This window comes from Babjeviella inositovora (genome assembly GCF_001661335.1).
Source record: "Babjeviella inositovora NRRL Y-12698 unplaced genomic scaffold BABINscaffold_5, whole genome shotgun sequence".
NCBI lineage: Eukaryota > Fungi > Ascomycota > Pichiomycetes > Serinales > Babjeviella > Babjeviella inositovora.
The window spans coordinates 688,691-713,555 of record NW_017566842.1 but is presented as its reverse complement, the minus strand read 5'-3'; the positions used below and the strand labels follow the sequence as shown (position 1 = coordinate 713,555).

General features: G+C 51.8%; 9 protein-coding genes across 9 annotated transcripts; 4 read left to right on the top strand and 5 right to left on the bottom strand.

The window, feature by feature from the left end:
• Positions 1–201: 201 nt before the first annotated feature.
• BABINDRAFT_161329 (glutathione S-transferase family protein) lies at positions 202–1,449 on the bottom strand. Its single transcript, XM_019128746.1, has 2 exons — positions 1,427–1,449; positions 202–1,350 (listed from the first exon to the last, which is right to left on the bottom strand). The coding sequence occupies exons 1-2, from the start codon at positions 1,434–1,436 to the stop codon at positions 689–691; spliced, it is 672 nt and encodes a 223-aa protein (XP_018985709.1). The 5' UTR covers positions 1,437–1,449; the 3' UTR covers positions 202–688.
• Positions 1,450–2,203: 754 nt separating this feature from the next.
• On the bottom strand, positions 2,204–5,092 carry BABINDRAFT_7815 (Zn(II)2Cys6 transcription factor; the record flags this gene model as incomplete). The annotated part of the gene is made up of 2 exons (XM_019132683.1): positions 2,204–4,382; positions 4,623–5,092. The coding sequence occupies 2 exons, from the start codon at positions 5,090–5,092 to the stop codon at positions 2,204–2,206; spliced, it is 2,649 nt and encodes an 882-aa protein (XP_018985708.1).
• A 903-nt stretch (positions 5,093–5,995) lies between these two features.
• CYC3 (holocytochrome c synthase) lies at positions 5,996–6,805 on the top strand (the record flags this gene model as incomplete). Its single annotated transcript, XM_019131741.1, has 1 exon — positions 5,996–6,805. One exon carries the CDS (start codon positions 5,996–5,998, stop codon positions 6,803–6,805), a length of 810 nt encoding a protein of 269 aa, XP_018985707.1.
• Positions 6,806–7,252: 447 nt separating this feature from the next.
• On the top strand, positions 7,253–9,403 carry BABINDRAFT_166716 (uncharacterized protein; the record flags this gene model as incomplete). Its single annotated transcript, XM_019130452.1, has 1 exon — positions 7,253–9,403. The coding sequence occupies one exon, from the start codon at positions 7,253–7,255 to the stop codon at positions 9,401–9,403; it is 2,151 nt and encodes a 716-aa protein (XP_018985706.1).
• Positions 9,404–9,554: 151 nt separating this feature from the next.
• BABINDRAFT_161325 (leucine-rich repeat domain-containing protein) lies at positions 9,555–11,604 on the bottom strand. Its single transcript, XM_019128745.1, has one exon. It carries the CDS (start codon positions 11,476–11,478, stop codon positions 9,814–9,816), a length of 1,665 nt encoding a protein of 554 aa, XP_018985705.1. The 5' UTR covers positions 11,479–11,604; the 3' UTR covers positions 9,555–9,813.
• Positions 11,605–12,086: 482 nt separating this feature from the next.
• On the top strand, positions 12,087–18,566 carry POL2 (DNA polymerase epsilon catalytic subunit; the record flags this gene model as incomplete). Its single annotated transcript, XM_019131719.1, has 1 exon — positions 12,087–18,566. One exon carries the CDS (start codon positions 12,087–12,089, stop codon positions 18,564–18,566), a length of 6,480 nt encoding a protein of 2,159 aa, XP_018985704.1.
• A 473-nt stretch (positions 18,567–19,039) lies between these two features.
• BABINDRAFT_166713 (uncharacterized protein) lies at positions 19,040–20,218 on the bottom strand (the record flags this gene model as incomplete). The annotated part of the gene is made up of 1 exon (XM_019130451.1): positions 19,040–20,218. The coding sequence occupies one exon, from the start codon at positions 20,216–20,218 to the stop codon at positions 19,040–19,042; it is 1,179 nt and encodes a 392-aa protein (XP_018985703.1).
• A 1,705-nt stretch (positions 20,219–21,923) lies between these two features.
• On the top strand, positions 21,924–22,856 carry BABINDRAFT_35863 (endonuclease/exonuclease/phosphatase family protein; the record flags this gene model as incomplete). The annotated part of the gene is made up of 1 exon (XM_019131737.1): positions 21,924–22,856. The coding sequence occupies one exon, from the start codon at positions 21,924–21,926 to the stop codon at positions 22,854–22,856; it is 933 nt and encodes a 310-aa protein (XP_018985702.1).
• BABINDRAFT_132831 (leucine-rich repeat domain-containing protein) lies at positions 22,814–24,641 on the bottom strand. Its single transcript, XM_019127068.1, has one exon. The coding sequence runs from the start codon at positions 24,525–24,527 to the stop codon at positions 22,869–22,871; it is 1,659 nt and encodes a 552-aa protein (XP_018985701.1). The 5' UTR covers positions 24,528–24,641; the 3' UTR covers positions 22,814–22,868.
• Between the last annotated feature and the right edge of the window lie 224 nt (positions 24,642–24,865).

Here is a 24,865-nt window from a genome sequence, read left to right as displayed (position 1 = left end):
AGTATAGTAGAAGTAATGTGAAAACCAAAGTGAAATTGAGACTTTCTTAATCGTTTAAGTACCGAGTTAAAATGTTCAGGAATTTGAGATTTGAGATTACTGGTTGCTGTGATTAGTAATAGGTTCAGTTTTTCGGCAGCCGGGAAGCAGTTTCCGGGAAGCAGTGCCCGGAGGCGGCTGCCACATAGTGGCGATTAAGCTGGGGTATTGGAAAAATACAAAGTTTTCAGCCTCTGGGGTGACTATCGCTTAATCATTAACCTGCATTGAAGTACGCGACAAGGTTGCCTCGAAAATCATGTACTGGCATTCTCAACCTTACTAATCAGTACTCCAGTAACCCAAGTCCAACGGTCCTTATCGGGATAAAATTTCCGAAACACTCGAGCATAGAATCCGCAATATGAATAATTGGGTGTGCACGTGGTCAGCTTTCAAACCCCTTCCATCGACAGCAAACTGGGCCTACGAACCCTCATTTCTAAATAACATTAGCTGGATAATATTGACATAATAAAACCCCTTTACAGATATTGAGAATATATGCTTATTAATGCTCGTAACTTATTTTAGAAGGCTTTTAAAACACCTCTGAACCCAGAAAATTTGCTCTACGCCAGTTTAAACTAGATGAGTAGAACTCCCCCCTCACCTCTGATATTAAAATAAATGTTTATTAATCCAAACCCTAGAACGGAGAAGGCTTAGGAATCGTCAACCCCTTTTGCACCTCCGGCAAGGCCGCAAGGGTCTGGTACCACTTAGAAACTAACGGATACTCGGCAACATCAATTTCGAGGAACCGCAAACCAGAAGCCCATGGGAAGACGGCGATATCCGAGATACTGTAGTGGTCACCAACCAAGTAAAGAGATCCGTTCTTGGAATTCCTGGCGAGGTACTCCTCTAACACCGAATACAATCTCTTGGTTTCCTCAGTGTAACGAGTGATACCGTATGGAATCTTTTCCGGAGCAAACCTCACAAAGTGGTTGGCCTGGCCCTGCATTGGTCCCAATCCGGCCATCTGGAAGTACAAAGTCTCCAATTGCAAGTAGTACTCCTTAGTACCAACCGGGTAAGAGAGCTTATGCTTGGTATCATACTTGTCCACAAGGTATTGCATGATCGCAGCGGTCTCGCTGATGATAATGTCACCATCGGCGGTGGAGTCAACCAAGGTTGGAATACGCCCATTCGGATTCAACTTGAGGAACCATTCCTGCTTCTGTTCATTCTCGCGGATGTTAATGTACTGGAAGTCGTACTTAAGGCCTAAGAGTTCCAAGAGAATGGACACCTTGTACCCGTTTGGCGTGGTGCATGTGTAAAGTTTAAGACTGTTGGCGACTGGTTTGTTAGAATCAACGATCGGAATATAGGAATGGCATGGCAATTCCATTTTATTATCTTAGTGCAATCATACCTGAGCTCATTGTTTAGTGTGTTGTATCTTAACCAATACTTGAAACTCTGAGTCAGGCGAATACTTGCTGTTTATATAGGCTCATCAAGGATGCCAGATTTTTGCTAATATGAAACATTAGTCAGGAATCCGGCATAGTAATAATAGATCTGGCAGAAATTCCCCGCTACTTGGCAGACTAAAGTTTGCTGCATCGAGCGACGAGAGTTAGAATGCAGATGAGATTAGTAATTGAACCGTTTGGTCGGTGAAATTTCATCCCGATGCGGAATCAAACCCGCAGCAGGCCAGTAACAGCGATATTCGGAGTTGGTGAGCAAATTTGAACTTCTGACAGAATAAGGAAAGGTTTCAAAATTTGATTGGCTCTGAATGTCCTAATCATGAGGCTCAATGACGAGTTGCGCCACGACTTGTCAAAATGGAAATATTTCCGTGTCAATGGAAAAATATATCCAAAAGTATGCTTCAACGTGCTTACAAATACTGCAAAAGCTCTCGTTTTGTAATCTCCAGCTTGGCATTTATACGTGCGGTGCCCGTGGACTTAACGGCCCGCTCCAATACAGATATCGGCTCTGGTCGTGGAAAGATTTAGTACCGCATATGCAAAAGGCATCTCTATCAGTCACGTAAATACAATTCACCGCAGCTTAGATATTCCTAGTCAATACCGGTAAGTGGCTAAGCCAAACTAACCCTGAAGGTTATCGATACGACGTAATCTTTTGGTTGCCATATTTAGATAGTTGGGATCTCGCCTAAAAGCTTCCTCATCTACGTGAAATCCTCTCCGGAAAGCCCAAAATTGTCCAACACGCAGTTTTCTCTCTCGGCCATCCATTGAACACCCTGGAGCAAGGTCACCAACCCTTCCGCCTCCAACGCCGAAGTAACCCCGTTTACGGGTGTTTCTTTTCCCGACGTATCTCCACTGGAAGAGCCACTGGCCCCCAAGAGCGCCTTGGGGCCGGTGAAGTGCAGTATCAACCGCTGGTCAATCGGGTCGTTTTTATCCAATCGGCAGTACTCTCTGAAGAACGTCTCCATGTCATTATCGTACATCCCGAGCAACGACTCCTTTTCGTTGGCAATATGAGCCGTCTCGATCCGCTCGTCCACAATCGGGTGCTTGAATTCTGGCTGCGACACAGCGCGCGGCGACGTGGCACCGGAATCACGGTCACTCGCGCTGTGGGTCTTTCGGATCTCGTGGATAAACCAGATAATCTCGTACGACAAACTGGCGTTGAGATGCGACTTCATCCGCGAGATCATAAATGGTCTCGTGACGATGAGCTTTGGGTTCACAAACATGGCGAGCTCAAAGCTTTTGAGCACCCTGACCGTTCGGCTGGAATCCGAGTCCACCAGCCGCCACTTGTGGTAAACCGTGTCCTTGGAATAGTTTAACACGTCATAGAGGTCTCTGAGGGTAGAGAGAACTGGCGCGAGCATGTTGCTGGCTAGCAATGGAAACATCTGGACCCTCGCGAGCACAAAGCAAGTCAAGCTTACCAAGGAACGGAAGTGGATGGGGTACATCAAAATGTGCATTTTTGAGCCCGAAAAGATGTGGAGCACCACCTGGGCGACGTCCAAACATGTCTGGACGGCACGGTCGATATACACTTTCTGGTCGGCCTGGGAGGTGTTGGGAAAGAATGCAAACGTGTAGAGCTGGAGATGAGCATACTTCATCTGAAGGTAGACGTACTTTTCCCAGAGCGGTGTGGCCGGTTGGAGGTAGTAGGTGACGCCCGGGTGTGGAAGAAGGCGTTTCTCAAGGGCTGCGAGGACCCCGCGGAAGCTGGATATGTTGAGGAACCGTTCGTTGTAGTTGATCAAGCCAGAGTTAGTGATGGAGTTTCCTAGGCAGTTGGTGAATTTGAACGTGTGTTTAGAGATTTCCAAGATGGAATTGAAATAAAAGGTGCAGTCAAAAACGCCAAGCACCGTCGGGTCTTCGACTGGACCCTGGTGGCCCTCTTCTGCCAGAGACATGGAACTTTTCTTTTCCTTCTCAAACCCTTCTCCGCTTGGTTCTAACACTGTCAGGACCTTGGAACTTTCCACTGATTCTTTTGATCCATCAAGATCACCCGTTTCTTTTAGACTCTTCTTAAAATGCTCTTTATACCCCTCGTTATCAATAATATAATCCCACTCTGAGGCCCCGCTCGGCAACCCAAGCAATGAGGAATAGCACACTTCGTTGATGAAACAGCCCTTCCAGGTCTTGCTCCGGTACTTGACGTCTTTTCCCTTGATCCCACGCGAGAATTCGTTGATGAATGGGCCGCGGTGGAGCCCGAGCTGCATCGAAATGTTTTTACTCATCCCGATCAAGCGGTACGACACGTCGTCGAGAAGCTTGTGGGACGGCATGGGCCACGTGGTCAAGAGCAAAAGCGCCTGTACGATAAAAGAAGACCGTGGGGTCGCGTACCAGCAGTTTTCGATGACAAGCTGCTTTACCAGTGGCGATAGACGGATGTAGCGTTCGGGATCCGCGTCGCTGGTGCATGCCACGAGCATGATGGACCAGAAAAGAAGCGGAGACTCGTGGTGGATCTGCAGATACGTCTTCTGGGGGTTGATTATGGGAAATAAGGGGAGGAATTGGGTTTGGAAAATGAAAAAGTAACGAGAAACCTGGGCTCGGGAGAGACTAGTATCGTAAAGTTGGTACGTCTCGTAGTTCAGATACGTCTCCTGGAGCACTATTGGCTCGGGAAGGTTGGTGATGGGCGGGGTGGGAATCTTCCGGTGCGGTAGGCCGTCTTGGGCGCAATCATGAGCCTGGTTACAGAACAGACCGCGGGAGGGAGGCTGCGGAAAGTTGTCGCTGTTGGGAACGGATGTCACACTAGAGATGGAGTGTGCAGATGTTGAGAGGCGTTTGGGGGAGACATCCCAGGCATGGGGGGAGGCAAATGAGTTGATATATCCAGAGCTTGGGGGGTCGAAGGTTGGAGGGTTGGGGCTTTTGAACGACAGATTAAAGCTCCCCTGGCTTTTGGAATGTTCTGGATTGCCAAACCCCCTGGGGTGTAGATCATAGCTTTTGTTTCGATGCAGCGGCTCGTGGCCGTGGCTCCTCCTTAAGGTTTCATACAGGCTTCTTTTCTGAGGTTCACATTGACTACTGAGCAGTTCATATCGATTTTTTTGTTGCAATTCATCGTTTTCATACCGATTTGCAACCCTGGAATGTTTCACTCGTTTAGTCTGTCTTTCCTCATCGGAACCCCTCAACATCCTTTCCATGGCCAAGTTCTGGTTCTCAAGCACCCTGATTCCCCTCTGCAAGTTTGTGATCTCGCTCTTGAGAGACTTCATGGCGTTAGACCGTTGCGGCGGTGCCCGTTCGTCCAACTCACAAGCGACATGCTTTTTCAGACAGGCCAGACACGGAAGCGGTGCCCGTTGCAGTGCATTGCACTTTGTTTTGTGCTGCCGACAGCGCGTACACGACTTGAGCTGATACGCGCCGGCGTCATTACGGGCCGGCCCAGGCTTGGCCCTCGATTTGGCGCTGACAAACGGGCTAGGGCTGTCTGATGGGAAAGAGGCAATAGGCGACGGTAACTGTATGGGAATTTGGGGTAGAATTGGTTTGTACTGTGTGGGAGAGTGAATTTTCTTAGCCATCATGTTGTTCATTAAGGGATAAGGCGGGGTTTGGGTTCGTGGGAGAGGCGACGGAGAAAGAAGGGGAAGAGCAATAATAGCAAAAATATCTTGGATCAGTATACATGCCTTGCTGAAATACAATATCCAACATGAAAGTGTCTGACTCTTCTCGGCTTTGATCCAATTTGGGCTCCTTTCCGGTAGAGCTTTAATTTTCTCCGGTGACTTCCTGCACGAACGCGTGCATCGAGCTACAATACCGGTCTATGCGGCGTGGAGCTTTAGCTGCGTGCTTACATACATGTCGCATGATTGGCTGGAACGGTGGGTTGAGAAATGTGTAAGGGTGATATGAGTATTTGTCGAGGTTGCAAAGACGTGGAAATATCGAAATGATTTAAAACTGGATATGATTGGGGATTTCTGTGATTTTGTGGACATGAATTACGGATCAGATGGAGTACCCAACGGTTGGGGGCCGCCAAGACTATTATATAATACCTGCTTGTCCGCATATCTCCTTAGCTTTATACTTAATACTTTTGTTTCTTTAATTCTCCCAAAAAAAAACTAGTTATCCCGTTACTTTAAAGTGATCATGTGTATTCTTATTGGTAATTGGTGAATATGATACTGGTTGAATCAAAGCTGCATATTCAGTGCTGTCGATGGCTTCAGATAACTTCCGAAAACTTCCAATGGCTCCTGATGGCTTTTCAAGGATCATCCGTTGCACCAACACATTTGTATCCTCATATCTAGTTCACCACGATTCCAAGCTTTAACGTTATCACGTTTATTGCACGTGATATATTTCTTTTTCTTACTAATGCGCCGCATTCCATTAGGAAAAGATCCAGAAAAAATCTCTTGATAAGACCATGCAAGACGCTTCCTCTCGAACTTTTGTCATCTTATCTCAACTTACACAAAATGGGGTTTTTCTGGGCTGACAAGCAAGCTACAGCAGCCACACTGGCGAAATGCCCTATTGATCACCATGCCAAGCCAGATGTCTCTGCGTGCCCTGTGATGGCGGGGAAGGGCCCGGCGGCCGCGGGACTTGCGGCCGCGTGTCCTGTCAAGAAGGATGGATCAGGCTCTCTCAACCCGATGAACAACATGCCGTATGAGATTTCATCTGTGCGCATGCCGGGCCAGCAAATCGAGTTGCCGACCGCGCGCACGATGTCGACGATCCCGCGCGGAACGGACGAAAGTGATGGGGTATGGGAATATCCGTCACCGCAGCAGATGTTCAACGCGATGATGCGCAAGGGCAAGGATGAGGTGCCTGAGGATGCGGTGGAGTCGATGGTGGATGTGCACAACTTTTTGAACGAGGGTGCCTGGCAGGTAATCTTGGAGTGGGAGCAAAAGCACACCGTGGAAACCCGCGTTGATCCGCGCTTATTGAGATTCACAGGCCGTCCACACGACTTGTCACCGCGTGCGCAGGCCTATGGCTTACTCGGGAAATTATTCCCAGAGCACTTCACTAGGGAACCTCCGTTCGACAGACACGACTGGACGGTATTGCGTGCTGACGGCAAGGGTGGCTGGAACGAGGTCCGTTACGTTATCGACTACTACGGTGGCCCAGATGACCCCCACGGCATGCCTACCTTCTTCCTCGATGTCAGACCCGCTTTGGACAACTTCGGTAACGCCTTCGACCGTGCGGCGAAATACACCCTGAGCTACCAGCACTTGTGGGACAAGGCCATGGGCAAAGACCTCTGAGCTGGGAGGAAGCGCCGATGGCTTGTATTATGATATCCTTGCGCGCCACTGCCTCATTCTCTAAATTTGTATATATCGTTGATGCTCTTGACTAGAATGGATGTAGGAGGTCCTGCTGGGGGCTTTAAATACGGGAGATCTGTCGCATTAACGATGCTATTGGAGTCTCTTTAGCTACCCGTTCGACCCTAATATGTTAGGTTCTACTCGGGTATGTTTATATATTTTTATATCTTTCTGGTATTCTGCCAAGATAATCCCCAGGGTCTATACAGGAATCACTCGAATCCTCACTCTGCGTAAATTCCAGACTGTTTTGCTACCGATTCGCCAAAGCTCGTACAGTGTACTCACGCGTAACTCCCATCCTGGTGAAAAATTGGCCGCCCGCATATCAAAAGCTCACCATACCTCAACTCATATACCAACTCTCCTTCTTTCTCCAAGATGCTTTTTAGAGGTACCACCCGCGGGGCTGCAGCCGTCCGCCGCGCGTTTACCGCCAAGACGTTCTCTACAACCGTCGCCAGCCTCCAGGAAGCGTCCCCTCCGTTGAAGGCCAACGGCAGACCCAAGACACGGGGCGGGCAGAACCGCAACAAGCACAATCCAGACCGCAAGTTCCAGCCGCCACACCCGCAGTTGGTACAGATCAGCTCGCAGCTTAGTTTGATCGTGGAGCAGGGTGAGACGGCGGAGGCGCTCGAATTGCTCGGTAAGAGTGTCGAATTTCTCCGCCAGATCCCAGAGGTTTCCGCGCGCGCGTTAGTAAAGCAGTTTGCCGAGATCGGCAACACGTTACTTGTCAAGGCTTCCAGCGCCAACTCCACCACTTCACCGTTCGAGGTATTGAACGCGCTCACACAACACGGCGTGTCGCACATTTCTCACTACCTGGCTGTGATGCAGTACGCTGTTGCAAAGGGCCAGTTCGACGAGGCGTTTGCCGTGTGGGTGCAGTACAAGGAGGCCGTGCAGGCCAATGCGGATGTGAACGTGTTCTTGAAGACCCATCCGTACTCCAACAACGACATCGTGCGCACGACCTACCTCACGTACGTGATGTCGTGTATTTCCAAGGCGATCGTGCCAGAGTACAAGACCGCGTTGTCGGTATTGCAGGTGGACGCTTTGCCCGAAGCTAACCACATGAGAAACTTCATGAAGACGCACTCAGCGCTCGTGCCAAAGGGCGGGGCTATTTCTATGGACGCGGTCTCCTCCGTCATCCGCAAGCTCAACGTAAGCGCCTTGGATCCAAACGACGGCAAGTTGTACCTTGAAGCCGAGCGTGCCGCGACCGACGGCAAATTTGCGGCCGTGGACCGCATCTTGGACTCAATCCTCGCGTCCGACAAGCCCGTAGCCGAGACCACGATGGTGCGCTTCATGAACTTGTACGCAGTCAGGGGCCAGCGCTACGTCAAGGCGCTTGAGATTTTCAACACGTTGCTCCAGTCCGGGATCAAGCCGACGGCACCAACCTTCAACGCGGCCATCATGACGCTTGCAAAGTTTGCCAAGCAGCCGGTGGAGGCGCGCGTGGCCAAGGTCCAGGAGATCTTGAAGACAATGGAAAGCTTGGAGGTGGCGCCCAACAAGGACACCTACGCCAGTTTGATTGAGCTCTACGCCGTGGCGCGCAAGTTCGACGAGGTGGACAAGTTGTATGCGTCCGTCAACAAGACGCAGGTGGTGCGAGACGCGTATGTCGCGTCCATGGTTGCGCGCGGCGACTTGCCGAAGGCCGCTCGCGTGTTGCAGACGATGATCGCGGAGGACGACTACGTGCCGAATGCGCGCGTCTTCAACAAGTTCATCCAGCATCATATCGCCAACCGGGAGTACGATCAGGCCGCCAAGTCTCTCAACGCACTCTACGAGTGCGGCGGGTCTCCAGACGTGGCCACCTACACCATGACCATCGACCTCTTGTTCAAGAGCAGCAGACGCAACGGTGCCACGCCAGACTTTGGCTTGATCGTCAAGACGTTGGAGGAGATGTCGCAGCACGGCTTGCCAAACAATATCTACACCTTGACTGCCATTTTGGACGGGTTGTTGAAGAACGGTACCGACTTGGAGGCTGCCAGGGCCATCTGGAAGTACATGCAGCTGACCTTGAAGTACACCCCTACCAAGACCACCTACACCACCATGATCAGCGGCGAGTTGGACTTTGGCGACACTGCACGCGCGGAGGCGTTGTTCGCCGAAATGCTTGCGAGAGCCGAGTTCCACAAGCAGGCATCCGACTGGAACTTGATGATTGTCGGCTTTGTCAAGAAGGGCGATGCCGCCAGGGCCCAGGAGTACTTTACCAGAATGCAGCAGGCGGGCGAGAAGGACGTCAAGCAGCGTCCAAACCATTACACCTTCGGTTTCATGATGCGTGACGCCATCAGACGCGAGGACTGGGCCGCCGTCTCGGACATGTTGGCCGTGTACGTCGCCTACCGCTTGCCGCTTGCCGTGCCCCAGATCTTGACCATCTTGGGCAATTTGGACGCCACTAAGGTTGCTTTCCCGCAGGAGGTCAAGGACATCTTGGCACAAGAGAGCTCTGCCAGATACGCCAACCGCAAGTTGGCCTTGTAAGATAGTAACAATACAACCTGTATATATCGCAATTGTTTCTGACAACGAACGTAGAGGGGGCACGGAGGGGTGATTAAATCTGGCCTACGGGCTATCCCTGGGTGAGCTCCATAGTTAAGCTGGATGGATCTAATAACCATCTGCTTTCTCTTCGTTATCAAGAGAGTATGCTATAACGTCGGTTGAAGGTGTTAAGTTAAAAAGCTCTGTGGAATTGAGACGTTTCATATGAGAGGGGGTTTAGTGGAGAGTTGCACTCCTGCAGTTGAATCCAATATTCAGCTTCCTATAACATCTAACATCTTTCCGTACCTTACCATTTCATCTTCCATATCTTCCCCTTTTATCTTTCATATCTTCCCCTCTCATCTTCCATATCTTCCCCTATCATCTCCTCTATGGATGAAGCGTCAATGGCGCACAAGAACAGATCTGGGAAAGCCCAGTCCTATATCTAAGAGACCATTATTGCTGAGGTCTAGTATTTGCAACTTTTTTGGAAGCACAAACCCAGACATGGAAGAGATTTCGTTATCACGCGCGTATAAAAACTTCAAGGATGCGGGAAGTACAACACCCTCCACCGAGGTGAGTCTGTTCAGCGACAAGTTTAGCTCCTCCAAGCGGGGAGGAAACTCTGCATCGCTTATGCTTGAAATTTGATTATTCAGAAGATCCAACCTCTTGAGGGATTTAGGAAAAGGTACTAACCTGTCCAATTGACAATTCATCACTTCCAATTCTTCTAGGTTTTCCGGGAACCTGACCCGCAAGATGGAAACCCGGCTCGCTCCCACGTCAAAGAACAGTGGGCTGGGATTATCGCTGCACCCCCTTACGGACAAATGGGTAACACTTACCGGTATATCAAATCCAATCGGTAGCCTGGTAATAACAAGGCGGTGTAGACACGATGGTGTTGTCCAATCACAGAACGAAATATCCTGGAGAGGATTCCCCCCGAGATGTAACACCTCAAGTAGTGGGGCACGAAAGTTGTCAATAACCGTTATATTATTGGCAGAGACGTCTAGAGACCTTAGGTTTTGAGGGATTCGGAGTCCCTTGAGGGACGTGATTCCCGTGTCTCTCATGGATAGAGTACGCAAGTGTCTGGGCAATTTGAGGTCCCGGAGCAGCCGCTTGATAAACAAATCTGGATTGCTGTCTAAACTGAGCACTCTGAGAGACGAAGGGAAGACCAAGGAGCCACCGATGTACGTCAACTCATTATTACTCATGTTTAGATCGATCAACGTAGGAGGCAAGCTCTCCAAAAAGGTGAGCGAGGGAAGGTGATTGCCTGCGAGATTTAACCTTTGGATCGATGCGGGGAACTTGACCATTGCAATCACTCGAGGGGTAAGCAGGCAGCAGGAGAGGTCTAGACCTTCTAGGTTGAAGGGCAACCGCCTATGGACCGCCTTAAAATCTTTGTTTCCAGCAAGACTCAAGGTCCTTAGGGTCTGGGGAAAGCGGTAAGTCACAGGTATGCTGAGGATTCGGGTTCCAGAAAGGTGAAACTCCTCTAGTCGCGGGGGTAGCACTATATCTGCTAGGGAGGTGGTGTTGGAAGCTTCAAGCGTAAGGCATACCAACGAAGGAGGAAGGCCGGTCGTAAAGCCAAAGCACCCGTCTCCGTCTAACCCCAAGGGATAAAATAATCCCAACTCTTGTAGCCGACAAGGCAACGACCGCAAACAGGACATTGGCACACGCATGTGGCCTATCTTAAGCCTTGTTAATGACTCTGGAAACTTAAGAGGATGCGAGCAGTTTTGGACCACTGGATCCCTGGGATTCCACCACATTTCGAGGTTTACCAAGTTTGGCGGAAAGTGAATCTGTTCGCACGGTCGACTTCCGGGGGAGAAGCTAAGCAAGGTGATGTTACTGAGGCATGGAAAAGTAATGGCATTACCCGGAATTCGTATTTCCAAGGTGTGTACTCGTTTTAGGCGTTCAAACGCCACTGAATCCAAGAGAGATAGACCGTGGGAGATGGCTAAGCGGTGGATGGGTACCAGGTCATATGCCTTGTTGGAGGCGAACCGTTCAAAGTCGGCAATGTCCATTTCCGTTAGAAAGCTCGGGTTCTTCTTCTCTGTAAAGGGTTTGAACCTCCGTGGAATCGCAAGCGTTTTGTAATAACGCCTAAGCGCGATGGCTTGGAAGGGGTCAATCTCGAGAAACAGCTCTACTGTTTCTATAGGAAGGTAAGCAAAGATGAGCAGAATGATCTCAGCTGGTAATTTTACAAGAATCCTCCCATCGTGCATCGTGGGTTGATGGAAGCAACTGAGGTTGTAAGTAGCTGGGGATTTCCCCTAAGACAGGCAGGTCGGTCAGATTTAAAGGTGCGCGCGCGAATTTGAAACGCGGGGAATCCCTGACGTCATGCTGTCACCGATTCCGAGGGACAGGAAAAAAAAAAGGTAAATACTCCAATAAGCAGTTCTATATAGAATAACGATAATAAAACGGTTATGCATGATCTTAGCACTTTACATACGTTGCTCTTCTTGAATAACCCGATGATGTGCTCTTTGGGTCTTGCTAATCTGATCACGTGTCGCGCTAGGTTTGATCATGTGACCAGACAGTTTTTGCGCGTCGACGCGTAAAAAATAAATTTGACGCGTCGAATTATCGCAACCACCTTTCCCATTTGCTCCCCCACAAAATGCCTCTGTTCAAAGGCTCCTCCACCGCGCGGTTCGTCAAGAACGATGCGCCCAAATACACAAAACCGCCCGTGACCAACCCCATGGTTACCGAAGCGGCGACGCGCCTCGACCTTGTCTCCAGGATCGACCGTGTCGACAGCTTGATGGGCTTTGACCGCTTCGACTCGGGGCCCGTGCGCACTGGCTGGCTCATTAACATGCACGCGACCACAGTACCATCTGACAAGGTGCTTGCGGGGCTCTCAGCCGTCGACTACTACTTCCTCGACGTGGAGGGTGGCCTGTTCAAGACAACGCTCACGTACGACCCGTACTTCCTTGTGGCGTGCACACCCGGTAGCGAGGCAGACGTCGAGGAGATGCTCAAGAAGCGGCTCGAGAGCTGCGTCAAAACCGTCGCCCGCGTTGCGAAAGATGACTTGGCAATGCCCAATCACCTCATGGGCCTCCGCTCGACGTTGCTTCAGCTCCTGTTCCACAACGTGACAGATCTTCTCGAGGCGCGGCGACTGCTCGCGCCACTCGTGGCCGAAAACCGCGCACAGAAGGCTACTCGCGACGTGTACGCCGCCGTCAACGCAGGCTACGCGGACACACGTGATGCGGCCGCATGCATCGAGGATATCCGCGAGTACGACGTACCGTACCACGTGCGAGTAGCGATTGACAAGGGCATCCGTGTGGGTAAATGGTACGACGTACAAGCGGAACACGGTATGGTTGCGCTTGCGGAACGCACAGACTTGATGGCGTTCGCGGACCCGGTTGTGCTCGCGTTCGACATTGAAACCACCAAGGCGCCGCTCAAGTTTCCAGAGGCCACCATTGATCAAATAATGATGATCTCGTACATGATAGACGGTGAGGGTTTCCTCATCACCAACCGCGAAATAATTGCCGAGGACATTGCCGATTTTGAGTACACGCCGCGTCCCGAGTATCCCGGGACCTTTGCGATTTTCAACGAGGCCGACGAGAAGGCGCTCTTGGTCCGCTTTTTCGAGCACATCCGTGAGGTGATGCCCACGGTGATTGCCACCTTCAACGGTGACTTCTTCGACTGGCCGTTTGTCGAGACGCGCGCGGCCATCCACGGGCTCGACATGTTCGAGGAGATCGGGTTTGCTAAAGACTCCGAGAACGAGTACAAGTCGAAGTACTGCGTCCACATGGACTGCTACCGCTGGGTGAAGCGTGATTCGTACCTTCCACAGGGCTCCCAGGGCCTCAAGGCGGTGACGACGGCGAAGCTCGGCTACAACCCGATCGAGCTTGATCCCGAACTCATGACACCGTATGCATATGAAAAGCCGCAGCTTCTCTCGGAGTACTCCGTCTCTGACGCCGTTGCGACGTACTACCTCTACTACAAGTACGTCCACCCCTTCATTTTCTCGCTCTGCACAATCATCCCGCTCAACCCGGATGAGGTGTTGAGAAAAGGTACCGGTACGCTCTGCGAGATGTTGCTCATGGTCCAGGCGTATGAGAAGAGCATTCTTTTACCAAACAAGCACTCCGACCCGCTCGAGCGCTTCTACGATGGGCATTTGATCGAGTCCGAGACCTACGTGGGTGGCCACGTGGAGTCGCTCGAGGCGGGGGTCTTCCGCAGTGACATCTCTACCGACTTTAAGGTTGTGCCTGAGGCGGTTGATGAGATCTTGGGCGATCTCCGCGCGGCGTTGCGATTCTCGATTGAGGTGGAGGAGAAGAAGAAGATGGAGGACGTAACAAACTTCGAGGAAGTGTACGAGGAGGTTCGGGGGAAGCTCTCGGAGCTCAGGGAGAACCCCCACCGCCACGAAAACCCGTTAATCTACCATGTGGACGTGGCGTCGATGTATCCGAACATCATGACAACCAACCGTCTCCAGCCGGACTCCATGAAGTTGGAGAAGGACTGTGCCGCTTGCGACTTCAACCGTCCCGGGAAGACGTGCGACCGCCGGCTTGCTTGGTCGTGGCGAGGCGAGTTCTACCCCGCGCAGCTGAATGAGTACGGCATGATCAAGCGCGCGCTCCAGAACGAGACGTTTCCGGCAAAAAACGCGTGGCAGGCGCGACGGACGTTTGAGGAATTGCCGTATCCCGAGCAGGTGGCCCTCATCAAACAGCGCTTGAGTGACTACTCCAGAAAGGTCTACCACCGCGTGAAGGTCACCGAAACCGTCCAGCGCGAGGCAATCGTGTGCCAGAGGGAGAACCCGTTCTACGTCGATACGGTGTCCGCCTTCAGAGATCGGCGGTACGAGTTCAAGGGCCTAGCGAAGGTGTGGAAGGGCAAGGCGGCCAAGGTGGCTCGCGATGACAAGCACGGCAAGGACGAGGCGATGAAAATGGTGGTGCTCTACGATTCGCTTCAGCTTGCCCACAAGGTCATTCTCAACTCATTCTACGGGTACGTCATGCGCAAGGGGTCGCGGTGGTACTCCATGGAGATGGCGGGGATCACATGCTTGACCGGAGCAACCATCATCCAGATGGCGCGCCAGTTGGTTGAGCGGCTCGGGCGGCCGCTAGAGCTCGATACGGATGGGATCTGGTGCATCCTCCCAAGCTCGTTCCCCGAAAACGTCACTTTCACGTTAAAGAGCGGCAAGACGGTGGTGGTGTCGTACCCCTGCTCCATGTTGAACTACCTTGTACACCAGAGGTTTACCAACCACCAGTACCAGGAGCTCGAGGACCCCGCCACGCGCACGTACAAGACCCACTCCGATAACTCGATCTTCTTCGAGGTGGATGGGCCATACAAGGCGATGATCCTCCCAACGTCCAAGGAGGAGGGTAAGGGGCTCAAGAAGCGGTACGCAGTGTTCAACGATGACGGGTCCATTGCTGAGCTCAAGGGGTTTGAGATCAAGCGGAGGGGCGAACTCCAGTTGATCAAGAACTTCCAGGGGGACATTTTCAAGTTGTTTTTGGACGGCGACTCGCTTGAGTCGTGCTACGCGAGTGTTGCCAACGTAGCGAACCGCTGGTTGGACGTGTTAGACACCAAGGGTGCCATGCTCGAGGACGAGGACTTGATCGAGTTGATTTGCGAGAACCGGTCCATGAGTAAGACCTTGGAGGAGTACGGCACGCAGAAGTCTACCTCCATCACCACTGCCAAGCGGTTGGGCGAGTTCTTGGGCGAGGAGATGGTCAAGGACAAAGGCTTGGCGTGTAAGTATATCATCAGCTCCCGGCCTGCGAACGCGCCGGTCACCGAGCGCGCGATTCCGGTGGCCATTTTCCTGTCAGAGCTCGGGATCAAGCGCACATACCTCCGGCGCTGGCTCAAAAACCCGGGTTTGGACGAGTTTGATCCGCGGGGCATCATCGACTGGGACTACTACCGCGAGAGACTCGCGTCGGTGGTGCAGAAGATCATCACAATCCCCGCAGCGCTCCAGGGCGTGACGAACCCGGTCCCGAGGGTTCCGCATCCAGACTGGCTTCAGAGGAAGATCAAGCGGAGCGAAGACACCAAGAAGCAGAGCAGCATTGGGGCGTTCTTTGAGAAGACCACCCAGGCCGAGGCCGCCGCCATCCAGGACATTGAAGACTTTGGAAGCTCCGATCTCCCAACACCCAGGGTTGGCCATGTCACACGCAAGCGCAGACCCGCTGAAACCGAGCCGGAGCCCGAGCTTGTCGGCCCATGTCCCGACATGACCATCGACTACCCCGGCTTCCTCCAGTTTCAGATGCAGAAGTGGAAGAGCCAACAGGCCGCCAAGGAACGCCGACGCCGCCTATTTGGCCAGGGCGGTGAGGCGTCGCACCGTCTGACCATTGGGAACCTCGTTCGTCGCCAGGCTGAGAGTCTCACCGGCTCGGTCTGGCAGGTTCTCCAGTACAAACCCGACCCCGCGGTGCCTGGCGACCTCCGCGTGTTTGTGTTGATCGACGGCAAGGTCCAGAGCTTTACGGTACACGTGCCCAAGACGGTGTACGTCAGTTTCCGCTCAGACGTGTTGCCCGACGCGGAGATCCCGCAGTGCGAGGTGGAAAAGTCCGAGGCGCTCCTCCCCAACGGCCATGACTCGTCCAACCTCTTCAAGCTCACCATGGCGGAGACCACCTTCCGCGCCGAGGCACTCCGTGCAGACGGCCTTTTCCAACACGCAAGCGTGCAGGGCTTGTACGAGACGCGTGTGGATGCGGTGGAACGCGCGATCATCGAGTTGGGCGCCGCGGTGGAGTTTGATCTGTCGCGTGTCGGTGCGTTAGGCCGCGCGTTGAAGCACGGCTTCGACATGAAGACGCTCAAAGCGGCCGAGCTGGACCGCTACCTCCGGCGCTTTGCCATGGACACGGTGTATCTCTTCCATTGCGTGTCGCACGGGTACGAGGTTTTCGCAGTGTTCCGCTCGTGGGAGGCGCGCGCACACATGTTTGCGTTGAAGCCACTGGCCGCGGCTGCGCCGTTGCCTGCGGCCACGCGCCTCTACAAGGAGGTGATTGCCGCGAAGAAGGACAAGCTCGCGGACCTTCTCGTGTACCCTGAGAGTATGGAGTTTGACATGCAGTACTTTGGCGATACGGCCAAGTTGCTCAAGAAGCTCGACGGGTACGTCGGAAAGATCCACGAGGAACGCAGCACCACCGCACTCTTTGTGGTGCAGTCGCCAGGGCCCGCGCGCGTGGTTGCGGCGCTTGGCGCGCTTGCGGCATTCCCGGTCGTCCAGATGGTTTCGCGCGATGTCGCGCTTCCCGCAGTCGGCTGGGCGCCGATGCTCCTCACGCGCGTCGCCAGCCACTACCTCCTGCTCGGCGCGTGGCTTCGTCATCTCCTCGCGCTCGCGCGCACCGGTAACATCCCCATGGGCAACCTCCCACCCGCCAACACCGGCTACGTATTGGACATTACGTACGCACGGCGCCTCGCGGCCGCGCACGTGGTGCTCTGGTGGTCGCCCACGCCGCTTGCAGACCACGGTGGGGTCGAGATGGACGAAACCGCGCCGGATCTCGACGACTTGGGCTTCCCGGGCATCAACAACCCCGAGATCTACGAAACGGCCTGTCTCGAAATCAGCATCGACAACTTGAACGTCAACGCGATCCTCGCGTCCGCATTGCTCAACGAGGCCGAGGGCGCAGACTTGGCGGACCAGGAGTTGGTTTTCGACGACAACCACGGCGCATCCAGCTTTGCGGACGCGTTCTCCGGGCCCGCGTTGGCGGTGCTCCGCGTGATGGTCAAGGGCTGGTGGGACGATGCGGTCGCCGGTCGTGCGCACGCAGATGCGATGATGCACGGCTTTGTCGCGTGGGTCCAGAGCCCAGGCTCCTTCTTGTACGCTCCTGCGTTGCACTACCACGTGCACAATTTGGTGCGCAAGGTGCTCTTCCAGTTGTTTGCGGAGTTCCGCAAGATGGGCGCCGCGGTGGTGTTTGCGAACCGCAACAAAATCGTGCTCGCCACGTCCAAAGTCTCGGTCGAGAACTCGTACGCGTACGGGCAGTACATTGTGAAAGCAGCACGGGCAAAGCCCATGTTCAACTACTTGGACTTGGAGATTGTGCGCTACTGGGACTTGCTCATCTGGATGGACGAACACAACTTTGGCGGGCGCGCGTGCGCGGAGATCACCAGCGATGCGGCGCAGTTGGTGCCGTACGCGCGCTGGCACATCAAGAACTTCTTGCCAGGGGTATTGCAGCCAGAGTTTGACGATTGGGTGGTGATCTTTATGGACGCGTTGGTGCGCGCAAAGGGTGTGGGGAACCTTTCGCAGTCCCCCGCGCGCGCGACGCAGATCACGCAGCTTATGAAGCTCCGTCACCCGACGGAAGAAGATGCTGACAGCGCTACCTCCGGTGTCTGCGAGATGTTCCGCAAGCCCCTCGAGAAACGCGTGGTGCAACTCATCCGCCGCCAGGCCGAGGCATACCTCGACCCGACTCTCCGCGCTGAGTACGCGTTCCCGCATCTCGCGGGCTCCACGCGTGCCATGAAGAACCCGACGCTCGAGCTTGTCAAGTTCCTCGCGCAAGTGTTTGCCCTCTCGCAGAAGCGCAATATCGAGGTGCGCTTGTTGCGCCGCGACTTGCTCAAGTTGTTTGAGATTCGCGAGTTCAGCAAGGAAGCCACGTTTGCCGACCCCAGCGCATCCTTGGTCATGGGCCAGGTTGTGTGTGCGCACTGCAGCCACACTCGCGATCTTGACTTCTGCCGCGACGACGAACGCGTCCTCTGGAGCTGCGACCGCTGCGACAAGCCGTACAACCGTATCGCCTTGGAGGAGCGCTTGGTCGCTGACTTTACCAAACTGTTGAGCTTGTACTTCGCCCAGGACCTCAAGTGTGCCAAGTGCCACGGTGTCCGCCGCCGCGAGATCTCCGACTACTGCGAGTGCTCCGGTGCGTGGACTGAAACCATGCCGCACGACGCACTCATTGCGCGTGCGGAAGTCTACAAGAACGTTGCCGTCGCGTACAACTTGAAGTTGTTGCTCGGGGTGTTGGACGAGCTTTTGTAGCGTTAGAATATTGTATGGTGGATAAAAAATGGCATGAGGTGTAACCTCTCATCGGTACTTTGGTTTAAGAGGGTGGTGGTCATCTTAGCTAGGCGCATGAGGATGATTAGGCGTTGTCGGACTATATATACAAGATAGAAATGGCCTAATGGTTACAGTTTTCACGCAAGCTCTGATAGAATGTTGTCCAATTTTCGAGATTATAGCATGTAAATATCAGTAAGACTTGGGCTTTCCAAATCGATTGAAACTATCCACGTCATTTGATTAGGACTGGCTGGTGTGATTACAGTGAAACCAAGTGCTGCCCAGTCCTTTACCGGGATTCTAAAGCTGCAGTTATGGTTGGCGAGTATACTTGGAAGAAATGAAATGCTCCCGGAAGGTCTCAAGCGTGGGTAAGTATATAGGTGGTAAATCTTGGTTGCTCTTGGCTAGTATATTTTAGGGACATTCATCATCTTTCGGCACCTTTACGGGCTAATAATCTTACGCGAGTAATCTATGTTGTCGTTCAAAGACACCAAACTAGCCTCATCGTCGATATCCATCAACGGGCCGAAGTATACTCGCAGTGGCAGGTCTAAGAAGGTTTCAGGCAGGCTGACGGGTTCTGGAATGGCCGCTTCAGGGAAGTATGTCAGAGAAGCAACTTCAATGTCCTCGGGGAAAAAATCAGGGTCGATCTTGGGAGATCCTCTCTGGAGGAGCAATAGATCTGGCAGACGGCCAATCCCCGGCGCTGGAATGGACCCATTTGGGTCGTAGTAAAACTCGTCTGGGATGAAGGTGTGTTCTCCGTCGTCGAAATCAAAGGAGTGGATTCCTCCCTCATCTCCCATTCTATCGTGGAGATATTCTTGAAGCTTCTTCCGGCGGTAGAGCAGGAAAATAGCAAGCGCAAACATGAGAGCTACGAGCACGCCTACCCCTATGAAGATACCGGCGGTTTTTCCTTTGCTCAGGAGAATGGAAGTTTTCTTTCTGGTCTCGATTGGCGAAGGAGAAACTGGGGCTTTTGTTTTGGAGGGGGTCAATTCGGTGGACAGATATTCAGTAGAGTCCACGGAAGGTGGGATGGAGGAGGTGGCGGGTAGGGGTACAAAGGTGGTAGTAGGAGGTATAGAGGTGGATAAGAAAGATGAAGAGGAGGGGGAGGAGGAGGAAGAGGGGGAGGAAGAGGAGGAAGGTGAGGGGAGAGAGAAGGAGAATGAGGAAGAGGAAGGGGAAGAGGAAGAGAAGGAGAAAGAGGAGGAGAAAGAGGAGGAGAAAGAGGAGGAGGAGGAAGTAAAAGGAGATGTAGTAGTGGAAGATGGTAAACTAGACATAATTAAACCACTAGTAATAGATATTTGCGGCGAATATAACGTAGACGTTCCGTCGTTGTAGCCTATAATTGGCGTGGTAACAGGAGTAGTTGGGATGATCACAATATACCCGTACAAATCATCAACAACATTCCCACATTCCTCTTTGGCAGTCCCAGGACACATGTCGCTGCATTGTTCTAGGTCGGTAACGGATGTAGGGGCGATATCAGTACACCAACAGCTGTCCCCCTGAACTACAGCGTACAAGTACCCTGCACAATGGACGGAACAGAGACCATTGGACAGGAATTTATCCGTCATGAAGGTATCCGACAGACCCATGTTTGTCTCGGAGCATATTCCTGTGGAAAGGGATATAACAGGGGAAATGAGCAGTAGGCTGATAAACATGTGTAAACGAAGGGGTCTTATCATCGCGTGAGGACATATATCGGTTAGGAAACGTGAGAGGAGCGAACGGAAATGATCGTCGGGTTGGAATATGCAGTTTTAAAAAAGAATAATGAAATGTCCGATAACACAGCAAAACGAAAGAATATGGGAAGCTATTTCAGAAAAGCCTTTCCCCCGACGGCCCCTCGGTCTTGGTCCCGATCTGGCCTTCTCACAGTCCCAAACTCATCTCATTTTTTATCATGCATGAGGCACATTCCAAGCACTTGCAGCGTGCATATTATTTTTCACACCTCTAATGATACTATAAATAGCAGCATGGTAAAGGGTAGCCCTCAATCGACGAATCTAAAAACGGAGGCTTGGTGAATCCAGAACATATGACGGCGACAGCCAAAAGAAGTAAGCTAGACACAACTTTGCCTGGTCAAATTCAGAAGTATGATATCGAAAGTGCCTACTGTATTATAGGTATTGCCTGTCTGTTTGGCTGTAGAAGGTGAAAATCAGCTGGCAACAGAGCGACTATATACAGGCATGCCGCTCACCCACTGCTTGTGCATTTAAATAAACAATGAGATCCGGGGAACGAGGTCCAGACTATTTGTTTTAATTTCAAGAAATTGAAATTCTCTTTTATTGTGATCCTGGAATGGGGTCTAGAATGGGTCTATAATGGGTCTGGAATGTGTCCGGGATGGGGTCAGGTATGCTCTACAGCACATGGGTATAACACCGGCCGTGGATCAACGATTCCATTGCGATAAAACACGCTACATCCGTATCACTTTGTTAAGGTGATGAACTCTTTATAACGATTAAGGGCTTGCCGCATTCACCGGAAAACTGTTATTACGCTATTCCCGGAATAGTTCGCAATCCAACCCTGTAGAACTGGTATAATAGAAGAGTTGTTTTTTGTCACTGTTTCTATTTTTGTCACGGCACCCCACCCGGTATTCTTACCCAGGTGTATGTCGGGCTAAACCCCATTGTTTTTTTTTCGCTTAGGACTCTCAAGGGTAAGCTTTATGGCCTGGTAATTTCTGTTTTTCACGCTTCTCGCGGACGTGTCGCGTTGTTTCCATGTCCAGGTCGCAGATCCCCAGTGGCCCACCTGGCAGCAAACGCAGAGGCCGCATACATATGCGTTAATCACGTGCATACGACCGCCCCATATGTCATATGAGACGATTAGTGGATATTTCTGTATATGCAAGGGCAAGAATCTCCTAGGAGGATAATTAAGTTTCGCCTCAAAGACTTATCCTGTGACCCCTATTGAGGCCACCATACATCTAGATCACCCCTCTCCAAACAATCTACCTCTCCAAACAATCTATCGGATTCCCCGGAACAAATTACTTACATCACATCGCCAGGCACCTGCTGCACCAATCGCCCGAACCCTCTTCTGGAACCCTTACTACACGATACTTACCGCCAGTTTAGCACCTTCCGCGTTAGTCTGCGAGCCGTCGAAGCCGTTTTTGCTTCCCCTCCATTAATCCTACTTATAAATACCGGGACTGCCACCATGCTCTCAAAATTTCAGCAGCTCTCCGTTTTAGCTATTATCCTTACATTCATCATGACAATCCCTCACTTGTCCCAGTTAAGCACCGTTTCCGACATGGGCAATGTTCACCCGCCGAATTTGAGCAACTTATCGGTTGTGGGACTCCTCCGCCAGGGAGCTTCGTGGTTAGACGAGCCCGAACCCCTCAAAGTTCGGGTGTATACTCATAACATTCGCTATGACAACCGAAACCCGTCGCCGGGTGAACACTTATGGGAGGAGAGAAGAGAATACGTTTCGAGATCCATCTTCTTCAACACAAACAATATACCAAGCGTGGTTTGCCTACAGGAGGTTCTCCACCACCAGCTAACTGGCATCGTTGAAGATTTGAACCATGCTCAGAAGCAAGCTTCGCTCGGGCACGGCTGGACCTATGCCGGCGTCGGCAGGGCAGACGGAAAGACCAAGGGCGAATACTCACCGATTGTGTATAACACTCATACCTGGGATTTAGTCGAGTCACAAACCTTCTGGTTGAGCGAGACTCCTGACGTTCCGAGTAAGGGCTGGGATGCGGATCTTGAGCGGGTGGTGGTCTGGGTTCACTTGAAGAGCAAGAAGGACCCGAAGGTTCACATCAACGTTTTCAACACCCACTTGGACCACATTGGCGTGGTTGCCAGAAGGGAATCGGTGAAGTTGATCATTCAAAAGGCGGGTGGGTTGAACTCGTACCCGTCGATTTTCGCAGGCGACTTTAATGTGGAGAAAATCGAGGAGCCCTACGTGATTGCGGCTGAGAAGATGTACGATGCTGCCACCATGGTTCACGGAATTAATCGGTATGGTCATAACAACACGTTTACGGGCTTTGACCATGGCCAGACTGAGCCCGAGAAGGTTATTGACTACATTTGGATCGAAAAAGAAAAGAGCAAGGGGTTGAAGGTGCAGAGTTACGGGGTGTTGCACTCGATTTTCCACAGTTTCTATATGAGTGACCACCGTCCAGTGGCTGTGGATATTAGTATCAGTGAGACTTAATTGAATATACAACTACCTAAATAGAGATGTAATGTGGTCCGGGATTCTAAACTTTTGGGGATTCATAATCCGGAAGTTGGGCGTACCGATCCGCTCCATGGTTGCCGGTACCTGGATCTGGTCAAAGTCTTCGATCGTGTTACCGTTGAGGTACAACTCTCTTAGCCTAAGGGGTAGCTCAATTTTAGAAATCTTGGTAATGTGGTTTCTCTGTAAATCTAAAACTTGTAGCTGTTGGGGCAAGCGAATCGAATGGACGTGCGCTAAATGGCAGCTATCTAGCAAAAGCCCTTCTACCGAAGCGGGAATCGCAAAGTTGTGAAAGTCCACGCGGCTTAGGTTGTTGTGGGACAAATCCAACGTGATCAAGTTTTCAAGACCATGGAGGGCTTCAAACGACCTAGAGGCGTGCGCGTTGCCAGTAAACTCGTTCATCAAGCGATTGTTGCATAATGATATTCTTGTGGTGCTTTTGGGAAACTGAACGTTACCGATATCGCTGATCCGGTTGAACGCCAACAACAACTCTTCAAACCCCTGGGGAAACTTGACAGAGTCGATGTTGGTCAATTGATTATCACCCAAGTCCATACGCTTGAGCGCCAGAGGTAAGTATCCCACGCTGGTTAAGTTGTTCAGGGCCAAGACAAGCTCTTCGATCTGGTCCGACTGCTCCAAGTTTGGAAACGACGTCAACTGGTTGGCACTCAAGTTCAATGACCTCAAGGTCCGGGGGAAGGAAAATGTCTTTGGTATGTTGGAAATGTTGTTGTACGACAAGGTCAAGTCTTGCAATGTAGGCGGCAAGTTGGATAAACAGGTGATATCGTGGATATAGTTGCCTTCCAAGCCTAAGGCCTCCATCTCCTTTGGCCAGCCAACCTTTGCCTGGTCAAATACGTCCAACTGGTTTTGGGCCAACCCCAACCGCTTGATGCAGTCTGGAAACTTTTGGTAGATAATTTCTGGGAAGCCGGATCCCACGATATCCAAATCGGTAAGGCCCTCCTCAGGGAGCTCAATTACCGTCCCTGTTTCCACGGAGGGGTGGCTGATGAGCAACGAGTTGAGATTGCGTAGGTTCTTGAATCCCAGCTTGGGGTAATCCTGCAGCCCGTTGATCCGTAAATGAAGCTTGGACACCTTTGAGTTGAACACCTTGAGAAAGGTTTTGTTCAATGTCAAGTACTCGATAAAAGCGCTATCTTCGGCTTGAAGGGTCATGATCACACTGGAGATGTGCAAGTCGTCCCAGTTGGTCATCCGGGTCTGAAACATTTTGTTCAAGAGCATTTGGGTTTCATTTCCGAGCTGGTTGCCAGGAATTTTCTCGAGCTCCTTCAGTGGCACCAAAATCTCCATAAACTGCTGTTGGGACATGACAACCTTGTCCTGCATCACGAGGGTAGGCGGTGATTTGACTTTGGGGCAGCAATTCTTACAGCCGGAAGTGGTCTGGGTGGTTTGGATCACAATGGTCTTGAAGATTGAATACAAGGCGATCGGGTTGGTCACCGGGTGGGAAAGAAAAATTCTGGCGTACTCAAGCGGAAGGTGGCCTAGAATCCTATGGATGACTTCTGCAGGAAGGTCTAGCATGCGGGTCAACATTTTGGGCGCTGGGTAGAGGAAGTGATGATATGTTTTATTCATTTGGGAATATTCGGCCATTTTATAGCCTAGCTTTTATTTCCATAACCACACGGTTGTGGGGAAAAAAAATACAGATACCCTGCTTATCAACCTTGTAGGTTATAAGGCCGCATACACAACACTGTAGTCCGCATGCCAGACCTTCCTGCAGGAAAATTTATGCAATAAAAATAGCTGCCCGTCTTTTGTAGCTGTGTCCTCCGCCGATACTATAATAGTTTATCCCAAGAGCACATCCCAGACGGAGCCCTCGGGGATGCGCCTGGGCCATCAGGCGTGCATATTTTCGGCCACATCGGGAAATCCTGACTAATTCCGCTTCCGGCAGTCGAGTCAGACCCATCGGGTAGAATCTC

Coding starts and splice junctions, on each gene's coding strand:
- BABINDRAFT_161325 (XM_019128745.1), bottom strand. CDS start 11,478: ATGGACATTGCCGACTTTGAACGGTTCGCCTCCAACAAGGCATATGAC.
- BABINDRAFT_132831 (XM_019127068.1), bottom strand. CDS start 24,527: ATGGCCGAATATTCCCAAATGAATAAAACATATCATCACTTCCTCTAC.